Source organism: Belonocnema kinseyi, chromosome 5, assembly GCF_010883055.1.
Source record: "Belonocnema kinseyi isolate 2016_QV_RU_SX_M_011 chromosome 5, B_treatae_v1, whole genome shotgun sequence".
NCBI classification, from domain to species: domain Eukaryota; kingdom Metazoa; phylum Arthropoda; class Insecta; order Hymenoptera; family Cynipidae; genus Belonocnema; species Belonocnema kinseyi.
Window position 1 is genome coordinate 97,147,105 of NC_046661.1, and position 14,028 is coordinate 97,161,132.

Here is a 14,028-nt window from a genome sequence, read left to right on the forward strand (position 1 = left end):
AATTTCTAAGTTTTTAATTTAATTTAATCTGTTTTAATTTGTTTTTAACTTTTTTTGATAGGAAATTTTTTATTTATTTATTGTTCGGTTTCAAATTAGCTTTATATTACTTTTAACTATTTTTTTAAAATTCGTTTTTTTCTGTTTGAAATTAATTTTTCTTCCTGAAAATTTAATAACTATTCTATTCTTGGTTAAAAATTGATAGTTATTTCTTGAAAATTCAAATATCTGGTTGAAAATTCATGTACTCTTTCGTTAAAAATTAATGTTCTTTGTTTAAATCAGCATTTTAATTCAAAATTCATCTCTGGTTGAAAAATGAGCTATTTTTCTGAAGATTTGTTATTTTGTTCTTAAAAATGCATTTTTTTAAATTGAAGATATTATTTCAGTAAATATGATTGTAGTAAATTTTAGTAAAAAAATCATCTTTTTATTTAAAATTTAACTATTCCGGTTGAAGATTCATCACATTGTTCGAAAATGTAACTATTTTTTTTTTCCAAATTAGTTTTTTTTTGTTGAACTTTTTTTTGTTAACTAAAAACGTAAATGTTCAGTTTGAATATTCCATTATTTTAGTTGTAAATTCACCTCTTTGGTTGAACATTAATTTCTTGAACGGGAAATTTAACTATTAATTTTTGTATTGACAATGTATATTTTTTAATTAAAAATTCATGTATTTTGTTTAAAATTGTTTGTTTTTTCTGTAGAAATTAATCTTTTTGGTTCAAAAATTCATCTTTTTGGTAGAAAATTCAACTATTCCAGTTAAAAATGTAGCATTTTAGTTGAAAATTCAACTATTTAAGGTGAAGATTCATCTTCTTAGTTGAAAATTCTTCATTTTGGCTTAAAATTCATCTATTCCAGGTGAAAATTCATAATTTTTCTGGAAAATTCATCACTCTGGATACAATCTTTTTCTCGCAAAATAAATTTTTAGAACGAAAATTAAATTTTTCCATTTTTGGTTGAAAGCTGATATTTTTTTAGTTTAAAATTCAACTATAAAAATTTATTTATTTTGTTGAGATTTCGTCTTTTTTGGTAGAAACTAATTTTCCTGAATGAAATCGAGATTTTTGGTTGAAAATTTTACTATCCCAGTTAAGGATTTTCATCATTTTAGTAGAAAATGTATCGGTTTAGTTGCATTTTTTTTAAACTGAATATTCAATTATTTAATTTTTGATTGAAAATTGATCTTTTTTTATTTAAAAATTAATGTATTTAGTAGAAAAATCGTAATTTTTGGTATAAAATTAATCTCCTTGTTTGGAAATTCATATTTTTGGTTTAAAATTCATCTATTCCAGTTGAAGATTCATAATTATTCTTGAAAATTCATCACATTAGATACAATTTTTATCCCGGAAAATTATTTTTTTACTAAAAATTTAAATTTGTTTATTTTTGGTTGAAAACTGATCTTTTTTAGTTTATAACTCATTTTTTGGTTAAAAATTGATCTTTTTTAGTTAAAAATTCAACTATTTGGTTGACAATTTATGTATTTTGTTAAGAATTCGTATTTTTTGATAGAAACTAATCTTCCTGATTGAAATCAAGATTTTTGTTGAAAATTTTACTATTCCAATTAAAGATTCATCATTTTAGTAGAAAATTATTTTTTTTTTTTTAACTAAATATTCAACTACTCCATTTTCGATTGAAAATTGATCTTTTTATTTAAAAATTAATGTATTTTGTAGAAAAATCGTATTTTTTCGTATAAAAATAATCTTCTTCTTTGAAAATGTGTCTTTTATTTTATTATATTGTTTATGATTTTAGTTAAAAATGAGCCATTTTGGTTTAAAAAAAATTTTTGTGAAAAATTAATTTTTTAAGTTTTAAATTAAACAATTTCATTTTTGGATGAAAACTGATATTTTTTTAGTTAAAAATTAAACTTTTTAGTTGAAAATTGATCGGTTTTGTTCGAAAATTTATCATTTTAGTTTAAAATTCATCTATTCCAGTTGAACATTCATAATTTTTCTTGAAAATTCATCACTTTGGATACAATTTTTCTCGCGGAAAATAAATTTTTTTCATTTTTGGTTGAAAACTGATATTTTATTAGTTCAAAATTCAACTATTTGGTTGAAAATTGATCTTTCTCAGTTGAAAATTCAACTATTTCGTTGACAATTTATATATTTTGTTAAAAATTCATCTCTTTTGGTAGAAACAAATCTCCCTGATTAAGATCAAGATTTTTTTGTTAAAAATTCTACTATTCCAGTTAAAGATTAATCGTTTTAGTAGAAAATGTATTGGTTTAGTTGAAAATTACTTTTGTTTTAACTGGAAATTAAACTATTCAATCTTTGATTGATAATTGAACTTTTTTATTTCAAATTTTATGCATCTTTTGAAAAATCATCTTTTTGGGTAGAAAATTAATTTTAATTGAAAAATAGTCATTTTAGTTTTAAATTTGTTTTTTTTTTTAGAAAAAAATATTGTTTAAACTTCAAATTAAACAATTCAATTTTGGGTCGAAAATTCATCTATTCCAGAAGAAGATTCATAATTTTAGATAAAATTTAATCACTTTATTAAAAGATGTGTTTTTGTGTAAAATTAATTTTTTTAACTAAAAATTTTAAAAATGTTTATTTTAAATTAAACAAATTTACATTTTTTATTTGAAAATACCACTATTTAGTTGAAAAATACAACAATTCAGTTAATCATTCATGTATCTTGTTGAGAAATCGTATTTTGCGGCAGAAAATTAATTCTTTTCGTTAAAAATGTATGTTTTTTTTTCCAATTCAAATTTGTACTACCCACATTAATTTTACCTAAATATGCACTGAATTTTAAGTGTATGATAAGATATCATATAATTTCTTTGAATTATTATTCAAAGTCATGAACTTTAAGAACAAATTCAGGAAAGTGATTAATTATGTTTTTAGTATTATTTAATGATTTAATTAATCAATGGTTCTAATATATTTAAGAATATCTAGTAATTATTAATTGATAATTATTTAAAAAATAATAATTATACCAGGAAAAAACCTGGAATTATCAAAGAATATTTTCCACGGATTTGAGTACAATTCTGTCATTAATTTCATCATTTAATTATAATTTTCAGTTTTTATTTCAAAAATCGAATCTGCAAAACCCTCTTTTATTTTCAGTGAAATGCGTCAAGTCGAAAATCGGTTTCTTCGCGGAGAGACTTTACGCAAGTATGCATGGCATTGGAACGAAGGATCGCACTCTAATCCGAATTGTCGTTTCGCGTAGCGAAATTGATCTTGGGGACATCAAAAAAGCGTTTGAACAACGCTACGGAAAGTCACTCGAGAGTTTCATTGCCGTAAGTTATTTTATTTTCTTATCCACTTCCTCTCCGGGAATTTTCAAAATTGGTACAGAAAATTGGCTTGCTTTTATTTCAAAATTACATTTTCTTTGACGAGTAAAAAGGATTTTCTGTTTGTAGAGATTCTATTTCTAAATCTGTTTTATTTTTATTGATGTTTTTTTCTTGGATACTCCGGATAGTGTCGAAGTGCAACCCAATGAGATCCAATATATGCCTGACTTTAAAAATTACAAACATTTAAATAATAAAAATTGGCCTAGCGGTAATTTTCATAAGCTTGGATAACATTTACAACTAAAATTCACTGGGAAAATCTATATTTTTGGGTAAAATTTAATTTTTTTATTGAAAAGGCTACTTATTATAATTACTTATTTCATTACTTTATTTAAAATGCAACTATATTGTTAAAAAGTTATATTTTTTTATCAAAAGTTTAACTACGTTGTTAAAAAATCGTGTCATGTTTTGTTGAAAACAAATTTTTTAAATGGCAATTAAACTATTACATTTTTAGATAGAGATTTATCTTTTTTAGTTGAAATTTCAACTTTCTGATTGAAATTTTTGTGTTTCGGTAGAAATTTAATATCCTTAATTTACAAGTTATCCTTTTTGTTTAAAAATTTTGTTAATTGGTTGAAAATTTAATTATTTTGTTAAAAATACAACTATATTGTTAAAAAAAACAACATATTTTTATCAAAAGTTTAACTAATTTGTTAAAATATCATTTTATTAGTTGAAGGTTCATCTCTTTGGTTGAAAATTTAAGTATTTTCATAAAAATTCGTTACAGTTTTTTTTTAATGAATTTTTTCAACTGACAATTAAACTATTCCTTTTTTGGTTAAAAATGTACCCTTTTAAGTTGAAATTTAAAGTTTTTGGTTAAAAATTTATGTACTTTGTTGAAAACTCGCCTTTCTTGGTAGAAATTTTAATGTTCTTGGTTGAAAATGTATCTATTTTTGTTAAAAAATCTATCAATTATTTGAAAATTTAATTATTTTGTTCAAGATGCAACTATATTGTTAAAAAGTGATCTTTTTATGAAAAGTTCAACTACTTTTTTAAAAATTCATTTTTTTAGTTGAAGCTTCATCTCTTTGGTTAAAAATTTAACTATTTTAATGAAAATTCGTGTCATTTTTCGTTGAAAAAAAATGTTTTTAAGTGAAAATTCATGTATTTTTGTTGAAAATTTGTATGGCTCGGTAGAAATTTAATATCCTTGATTTATAATTCATCCTTTTGTTTAAAAATGCCGTTAATTGGTTGAAAATTTTAATATTGTATTGAAAATGCAACTATGTTGTCAAAAAGTAATTTTTCAAATTAAAATTTCAACTAATATGTGAAAATATAATTTTTTTTAGTTGAAGGTTCATATGTGGTTGAAAATTTAACTATTTGAATGAAAATTCATTTCATGTGTCATTGAAAACAAATTTTTTAAACTAACACTTGAACTATTCCATTTTTGGTAAAAAAGATTATCTCTTTGAGTTGAAATTTCCACTTTTCGATTGAAAATTCATATATTTTGTTGAAAATTTATGTGTCTCAGTAGAAATTGAATATCCTCCGTTTAAAATTTATCCTTTTTGTTAAAAAATTCTGTTAATTACTTGAAAATTTAATTATTTTGTTGAGAATTGCTAAAAAAAAACATATTTTTATTAAAAGTTTTGAATAAACTTTTATGTTAAAAATTCTACTATTTCATTAATAATTCATATTTTTTTCTTGCAAATTCAACAATTTGATAGAAAATTAAACTTTTTGAGTTGAAAAATCATATTTTTAGGTTGAAAATTCATTTCTTTTTATTATTCGCCTTTTTGACTTTAAAATGAAATACTTTTCTTGAAAATTTAACAACTTTGTCGAAAAATCATTTCTTGTTAACATTGTTTTTTTTTTGCATCAGAAAATTTGACTAATCCATGTTTCGTCAAACCCTTATCCTGTATTTTGGATAAGTCGGTAATTCGTCTTTTTTTTATTGAGCATTAATCCTCTTCGTCGAAAATTCATCTTTTTGTTTAAAAATTTAACAATTTTATTGAAAATACGTTTTTTTTTTTTTTGAAGGTATTTATTTTATCACAGTTTTTATCTTAAAATTTAGCCATTCCATTTTTGGTTGAAACTTTATTATGTATATTGTCAAATTTTTCGTTGAGAATTCAACTATCTTGTTAAGAAATTATTTTTCTGGATTAAAAATGATCTTTTTTGTTAAAAAAATCATTTTTCCGATTTAAAAATCGAACGTTTTCTAAACCATTCCATTTTTTGTTGAAAATTGATCTTTTTTTTAGTTAAAAATGTAACTATTTGGTTAAAAATTTATCGTTTTTAGTTGAAATTCTAACTTTGTGGTTGAAAATTCGTCTTTCTTGGTAGAAATTTAATATTAGCCTTTTAAAATATAAATGAAAATTACCTTTTAAAATTTTAAATTAGCCTTTTCCGTTTTAAAACTAAATAATTTTGTTGAAAATTCACGAATTTTTTTAAAACTCGTTTTCTTTGTTAGAACATTGATCTGCTTGGTCGAAAATTTGTATTTTTAGGTTATAAATGCTACAGTTTGATGGAAAATTAAACTTTTTGGTTAAAAAATTATATTTTTAGGTTGAAAATATAACTTTTTTGAAGATAATTCGTCTTCTTGGCTTTAAAATTAAATAATTTTGTTGAAAATTCATATTTTTTTGTTGTTCAAAATTCATCTGTCTTGGTAGAAATTTAATATTCTTGATTGAAAATGTATCCTTTTTGGTTAAAAATGCATTTGCTTTATGTAAATATCAACTGTTACACACTTCATTGAAAATTCACCTTTTTTTAGTTAAAAAGTTGATTATTTGACTTAAAGTTGACCTACTTCGTAAAAAAAATTTTTTAATGAAGGATTCATAATTGTAGTTGAAAATTTAATTATTTTTTAAAAATAAACTTTTACGTTAAAAATTTGACTGGTTTGTAGAAAATTCATATTTTTGGCTGAAAAATTCAACAATTTTTCAGAAAATTAATCTATTTCGTTGGAATCTAACTAATTATTTGGTTGATAAATCATATTTCTGGGCTGAAATTTCCACTGTTTTCGTATATATTTAGCTTTTGTCTTTAAAATAAAATAATTATTTTGAAAATTCAAGTATTTTATTAAAAATTCGTCTTTTTGTTAAAAAATTAATCTACTTGTTCGAAACATCATATTTTTTGTTTAAAAATTTAACATTTTAACAGAAAATTAAACATTTTCTTTGAAAAATTATATTTTAGAGTTTGAAATTAAAATTTTTTGTAGATAATTCGTCTTTTTGGTTTTAATATTAAATAATTTTGTTCAAAATTCGTCTTTTTTGGTAAAATTGTAATCTTTCCTCGGAAATTAATATTTTTTACTTAAAAATTCAACAGTTTAGTTTTTTTTTAGTCAAAAATTTATATTTGTGGTTAGATATTTAAGAAATTTGTAGAAAATTAGTTGTTTTTTTTTTGTTTAAAGTTATTTTTTTAATCTCATTTTTTACCTGAAAATTTAAAGATTACATTTTTTAAAACTTTATTCTGTATATTTTTTTTCAATTAAACATTGAAATAATTGATATAAAATGCATGTATTTGGTTAAAAAGTCGTCTTTTTGGATTAAAAAAATATTCTTCTTTGATAAAATTTCGACTTTTTGGTTCAGGATTCAATATTTCTGTGCTAAAAATTCAACTTTTTTTGTTGATAATTAGCCTTTTTGGTTTTAAAATTAAATAATTTTGTTGAAAATTCACGGATTTTGTTCAAAACTCGTCTTTTTTGTTAGAAAATTAATCTGATTGGTAGGAAATTCATATTTTTAGGTTGAAAATTCAACAGTTTGGTTGAAAATTAAACTTTTTTTTGAATAATTCATTTTTTTGGCTTTAAAATTAAATAATTTTGTTGAAAATTCATGTTTTTTTTCAAAATTCGTATTTTTTGACAAAATATTAATCATCTTGGTCGAAAATTCATCTCTGTGCTTAGAAATTTAACAATTTTGTGGAAAATTCGATCTTTAGTTGTTGGAAGTCATTTTTTCTTAATTTTACTTTTTATCTGAAAATTTAACTATTCCATTTTTAGTTGAAACTTTATCCTGTATATTTTTAAAACTAAAAATTCAACTAATTGGTAGAAAATTCATGTGTCTGGTTGAATAGTCGTCTTTTTGGGTAAAAAATTAATCTTGTTTGTTGAAAATTTAACTATTCAGTTGAAAATTCATATATTTTAAAGAAAATTTATATAGTTTTTGAAATTTTGGGTAGAAAAATATTCTTCTTTGATAGAAGTTCAACTTTTTGTTTGAGGATTCAACTATTTTATTAAAAATTAATCTTTGTTGATTGAAAGTAATCTTTTTTGTTAAAAATTCATTTTTTCCTATTTAAAAGTTCAGTTTTTTCTAAAAGATTTGACTTATTAGCTTAAAAACTTTACTTCTTTTATTGAAAATTCATCTTTCGTGCTGGAAAAATCATCTTTCTTGTTTTAAAATTAACCTTTTTGATGAAAATTCAACTCTCTTCTGAAAAATGTATATTCGTGTCTTGAAAGTTAAAATATTTGATTGAATTTTAATCTTTTTCGAATAAAAAATTTGACTATTTGATTCAAAATTCATCTTTGCATGCTGGAATTTGAAATATTTGGTTTGAAATTCAACTGTTTTGTTAAAAATTTAATTTTTTTTGTAAAATTTAACTATTTTTTTGAATTTATCCTTTTTGGTCGAAAATTCAAATATATTTTGTTGATAATTCATCCTCTTGGATTTAAAAGTCATCTTATATAGCAAAAAAATCATCCATCTTGTTTGAAAATTGATCCTTTTTGGTTAAAGATTATATTAATTGGTTGAGAATTTAATTGTTGTTTTTTTAATGTAACTATATTGTTAAAAACTCATTTTTTCTTCAAAAGTTTAACTTTTATAAAAAAATAATTTAGTTGAAAATTCACGGATCTTTTTTAACTCGTCTTTTTGGTTGGAACATTAATCTGCTTGGTCGAAAATTCATTTAACTTTTTTGAAAATAATTCGTCTTCTTGGCTTTAAGATTAAATAATTTTGTTCAAATTTCATATTTTTTGGCAGAATATTAATCTTCTTGGTCGAAAATTCATGTTTATGGTTAGAAATTTAACAATTTTGTTGAAAATTCGATCTTTATTTGATGGAAGTTATTTTTTTTTACCATTGTTTTTATCTGAAAATTTAACTATTCCATTTTCGGTTGAAACTTTATCCTGTATATTTTTTTTCAATTAGAAATTCAAATAATTGGTAGAAAATCCATGTATTTTGTTAAAAAGTCGCCTTTTTGTGTAAAAAAATTATTCTTCTTTGATAAAATTTGAACTTTTTGGTTCAGGATTCAACTATCTTGTTTAAAATTTATATTTCTTAAATGAAAATGATCTTGTTTTTTTATTAAGGATTCCTAATTATAGTTTAAAATTCAACTATTTACTTTTAAATTGACTTTATGTTAAAAATTCTATGGTTTTGTTAACAGTTTATTCTTTTGCCCGCAAATTTAACAATTTAGTAAAAAATTAAACTGTTTGGTTGAAAATTCAACAAATTTGTCGAAAATTCATTTATTTCCTTGAAAATTAAACTTTTTGGTGAAAAATCATAGTTTTAGGTAGAAAATTTAACTGTTTTGAAGATAATTCGTCTTCTTGGCTTTAAAATTAAATAATTTTGTTCGAAATTCGTATTTTTTGGCAGAATATTAATCTTTATGGTCGAAAATTCATGTTTCTTGTTAAAAATTTAACAATTTTGTTAAAAATCGATCTTTATTTGTTGGAAGTTTTTTTTTTTAATCTTGAGTTTTTATCTGAAAATTTAAGTATTCCATTTTTGGTTGAAACTTTATCATGTATATTTTTAAAACTAAAAATTCAACCATTTGGTAGAAAATTCATGTATTTGGTTGAAAAGTTGTCTTTTTGGGTAAAAAACTAATCTTGTTTGTTCAAAATTCAAATATTCAGTTGAAAAATCATATATTTTATAGAAAATTCATATGATTTGTGAAAAAGTTTTTTTTGGGGTAGTAAAATATTCTTCTTCGATAAAATTTCAACTTTTTGTTTGGAGATTCAACTATCTAGTTAAAAATTAATCTTTGTTGATTGAAAGTTCTCTTTTTTGTTAAAAATTCATTTTTTCCTATTTAAAAGTTCACTATTTTCTAAAACATTTGACTTATTAGCTTGAAAACTTTACTCTTTTTTTGAAAATTCTTCTAAAAAATGTATCATTTTGTCTTGAAAATTAAAATATTTAATGCATCTTTTTGGGTAAAAAACTAATCTTGTTTGTTCAAAATTCAATTATTTAGTTGAAAAATCATATATTTTATAGAAAATTCATATGGTTTGTGAAAAACTTTTTTTTTTACTATTAAAAAATTTAACTTATTAGCTTAAAAACTTTACTCTTTTGTTGAAAACTCTTCTAAAAAATGTATCTTTTTCTCTTGAAAATTAAAATATTTAATTAAATTTTAATCTTTTTCGATTAAAAATTTGACTTTTTGATTGAAAATGCATCTTCGCATGCTGAAATTTCAACTATTTAGTTTGAAATTCAATTATTTTGTTAAATTTATAATTTTCCATCGAAAATTAATTTATGTTTTTTTATAATTAATCCTTTTCGATAAATAATTCATCTCTTATGGTAGAAAAGTCATCTATCTTGGTTGAAAATGTATCTTTCTTGATTGAAAAGTACGTTTTTTTTATTTAAAATAAAAAACATTTTTTAAAATAACGAAAAAATTCGTCTTTTTTGGTTTGAAAATGTTACAATCTTCAACTTTTTTTTTGTTGAAAAAAGTCGCACATATATTTTATTTGGGAGATCTTTTATAATTGTCCGGTATGGCCCTTTAAATTTTCTAACATTAAATTTTCTAGATGAAAAGGTTAATTTTATTTGTAAGATATGCCTTATATTTTAAAATTAGTCTGAATCTCGCAGAAAATGAGAAAATTCCTTTTATTTGTTTCAGGGCGATACATCCGGCGATTATAAGAGAGCCCTCCTCTCCCTCGTTTCGACATAATTTTTTCGCTCAAGAGTCGGAAATAATTTTTCGCCAAGTCGCTCGCTTCGTTGGTGCACTGCCTAAAAATCGACGGAAACTCAATTCTGCATTTAGACTTTTTACACACGAAAACGTATCGGAAAATAACGAGCTAGCGACCAGAACTCAAAAACTCAACGTTCCAAAACATACCGATAGTATTTTTTAAATAATAAAATACAGAAAACTGCATTTAACTTTCTTTCAGAAAAAAATCTAGGCTTGCTTTTCTCAGATTTAAGTGCACGAAACTTAGATGTTTCAATTCCTATTATTGGCCAAACTTTAATGTTCGTCTTTTAACGTTCTTTAATATTTACCAAAATTTAATGTTCGTTCTTTGATATTTATCAAAATTGAGTGTCCAGTCTTTAATATTTATTAACGATTAATGTTGAAATTATTCAATTATTTACGAAATATTTAGAGTTTATTTTGAATTTAAATTCTTGAGAAAAGTTTTTCCACTTTAACAATGTTTTTTTTTCTTGAAGATAATAAAATTTGATATTGTTGCTCTCTATAAAGGGAGAATCAGGTACTTTATTTTCGAAATCGTGTTTTTCTCTTAAAGAATGTTATAGTATTCTTGAATTATAGTAGATTTGGAGTTGTTCCTAAAACTGCCTTATACTCACATTTGTACATATATATAATTATATATTACTATTTTTTTATCCGAATTTTGCTATTGCTGATAGTGTTTCAAATTATACATCTATTTTACATCAAAAGCGCAATAGTATTATTTATTGATAATCGAGTGTTTCGCAAAAGAAACTACACAATGCGCAATTTTTACGTGGCATCATTTATATTTTTAACACAAATAAACTAATTCCTGATGCAATTCGTTTTTTTTTTAAATTGCATTATTTATCTTCTCTGTTTATTGAGTATTTTTAAAGGATTTTAAATATTTTTACGCAAATTACAATTTAGGACCCTACATACGTTCCTTAGTGATTTTCTTTTAATTTACCCAATTTTCAACTCGATATTTCAATATTTCCTTTTGAAAATAATTATTTTTGCCCCTATTTTAAAGCAATTTTCCCTTTTTCTTATTTTTCCCACCTCAATACGAAATTGATTTATATAAACCAAAAACTGGGTGGCCACTGGACTAGTGAATCGGAAATTTTCTGAAACCAGGAAATGACAGTAAATTTATTCCCTGACCGGGAATTTTATGAATTTTCAGAAGAAAAAGTAGCCCCAGTTTGATTTCAACAGTTTTTTAAATAATGAAAGTATTCAAAACTGAAAAATTTATTCCGATAATTTTATTTTTAAATAACAATTTTAATGATTCATTAATAAAATATTTTTAATTCAAAGTTTTAGGTCTTCCTTTATATTATTTTTTATTTTGAAATGAAGAAATAAATTTATTAACATATTTTTATTAGTTTTCTTAGCCATTACAAATTTAACTGTTCATTTAAGTCGAGTAAATTGAGGATAAATATATGTAAAAGTAAACAATTTGAATCTGAATTGTTTTACATAGAAAGCTTTGAAGCTGTAGAATTTCAAAGAGCTTTTCAATTTTTAACGTTACAATTTGAATCGTTCTGTTTAAAAAATGTTTAATCTGTAAGTCAAATTCAGAGTGGCCGCTGGACCGGGAAACCAGGAAATGACAGTAATTTGTTTTTTTGTTGACCGAGAATTTTATTTTTAAGCTTACATTTTTAATTTTAAGAATGTTTACATGCTTTCTTAAAGACTTGAACAAATAAAAAATAAAAGCCTTTGATTTTGAAAATTTTGGATAAAAAAAATTTTTATTCAAAAAATAATTACATTTTCTTTTAATTTATCTGTACTTTAAGTAATAAACAGTGAACGAAAACGATTTTATACCAGTTCAAAATTTAACAATTTTCAGATATTAACGTTAAAACTTTAACGGTTTTAATTTGAAAGTCTTAGTCATTAAACAAATGTGAACGTGTGACTAGAAGTTTATAAACTATTTTCAACTCAAAAATAACTTCATAATAATTTATTCATAATTAAAGGATTTTATTAAATTTAAAATATTGTTTCAGTCTAAAATATTCAAATTTAACCCATTCAATTTGAAATTTTTAATTAAAAAAAGATTAATTACTGAATATTTAGCAGTATTTGAATTTTTATTTAAGACAAGTAAATTGAAAACAAATATTTGATAGAAAAGAATCTTTAACTGAGTTGTTTGACATAGAAAACCTGGAATCTTTAAAATTTCGAAGAGCCTTTAAACTTTAAACGTTACAATTTTAATTGTTGTATTTGAAAAATGCTTAATTTTTAAGTGATATTTTTAAAAAGATAAAAAATTATCTTGCAAATTTTAGAAAGTTTTGTTAAAATCTTCTAGAATCTTTTGTAAAATTTTTGTTTAAATCTTTGAAAAACTTTTTAAATAATCTCTTAAAATAATTTTTCAAAATGAAAAATTATTTTCAATTTTCCCAGGAATCTTAAGAAAATGTTTTTATTCTTTTGAAGCCTTTCACAATTCATATCTCTTGAAATTACTCAAATTTCGCCTACAAATAATAAATGTTCAATTGTTATTTATACATCGAAATTGTAAAGAAATTTTCTAAAATTTACAGGATTTTCTGAAAATTGTAAAAAAAATTCAATTATTTTGACAGATATTTAAAAGTTCTGCAAAAATTTCCAAAATAATTTAAAACTTAAAACTAATTTAAAAAAACTTCTAGATTTTTCAAGATTTTGAAATACAATTTTTCAGCTTTCCAAGGATGTTTAAACTATTTAAAAAGAAAATAATTAAATTTCTAATTTAAGAAGTGTTTAGTTAAAATTTTTTCAATTTTTCAATATTTGATGTTTCTAGCTTCAAATTCCTTAAAATTATATAATTTTGAACATTTTAAAGTTCATACATTGAATTTTTAATTTAGAGCATTGAAAATGACACAGTGGATTTATATTTTTTTATACTGAAAATTGTTAATAACTTCAATTTTATATTCGTAAATTATTGAGCATTTGAATACAAATTTTTTTGATTAAAAACATTTCAATTTCAATTTTTAAAGTTCAAAATTTAACAGTTCCACTTTGAGTGATTTCATTTGCAGCTCAGTTTTTATTACCTCGGGTGGGAAATTTTTTAGCTCTAGTGTTCCATTTTTTAAATTTCATTGACCGTGAAAAATGTATGCGATCCAGGAAAAAACCGAGAAATGACCGGAAATTTATTTCGTCGATTAAAACGGCCACCCTGGAAATTGTTAAATTTTGAAAAGATTCAAAACCGAATTTTTCCAACAACTTTTGGAAAATCCTGTAAATTAAGAAAAAATCCTTAAAATCTTCCAGGTTCTGCTTTGATGATCATTTTGGAAATCTCTCAAAATCTTTTTAAATTTTCTGTTACAATAATTTCGGTACGAATAGCCCAATTTTTTCGGGTCACAAACTTTGTGTAAATGATTTGAAATCATTTCAAATTCTAAACTTAATTTTGATATTTTTAA

At 22.4% G+C, this 14,028-nt stretch overlaps 2 protein-coding genes across 3 annotated transcripts in view; one reads left to right on the top strand and one right to left on the bottom strand.

Moving 5' to 3' along the window:
- The window catches only part of LOC117172464, an 88,219-nt gene that overhangs the window by 68,874 nt on the left and 5,317 nt on the right, over positions 1-14,028 (bottom strand). The gene's annotated exons all lie outside the window — the stretch shown is intronic.
- Positions 1-14,028, top strand: part of LOC117172466 (annexin B9) — a 39,751-nt gene that overhangs the window by 20,437 nt on the left and 5,286 nt on the right. Inside the window, exons 5-6 of one of the 2 annotated variants that reach the window (XM_033360426.1) lie at positions 3,171-3,352; positions 10,448-11,372. In XM_033360426.1, coding sequence (XP_033216317.1) covers positions 3,171-3,352; positions 10,448-10,501 — 236 coding nt within the window. In that variant the 3' untranslated portion in view covers positions 10,502-11,372. Of the gene's footprint in view, positions 1-3,170; positions 3,353-10,447; positions 11,373-14,028 lie in introns of those variants that run through there. The other variant, XM_033360427.1, reaches the window with a different exon arrangement.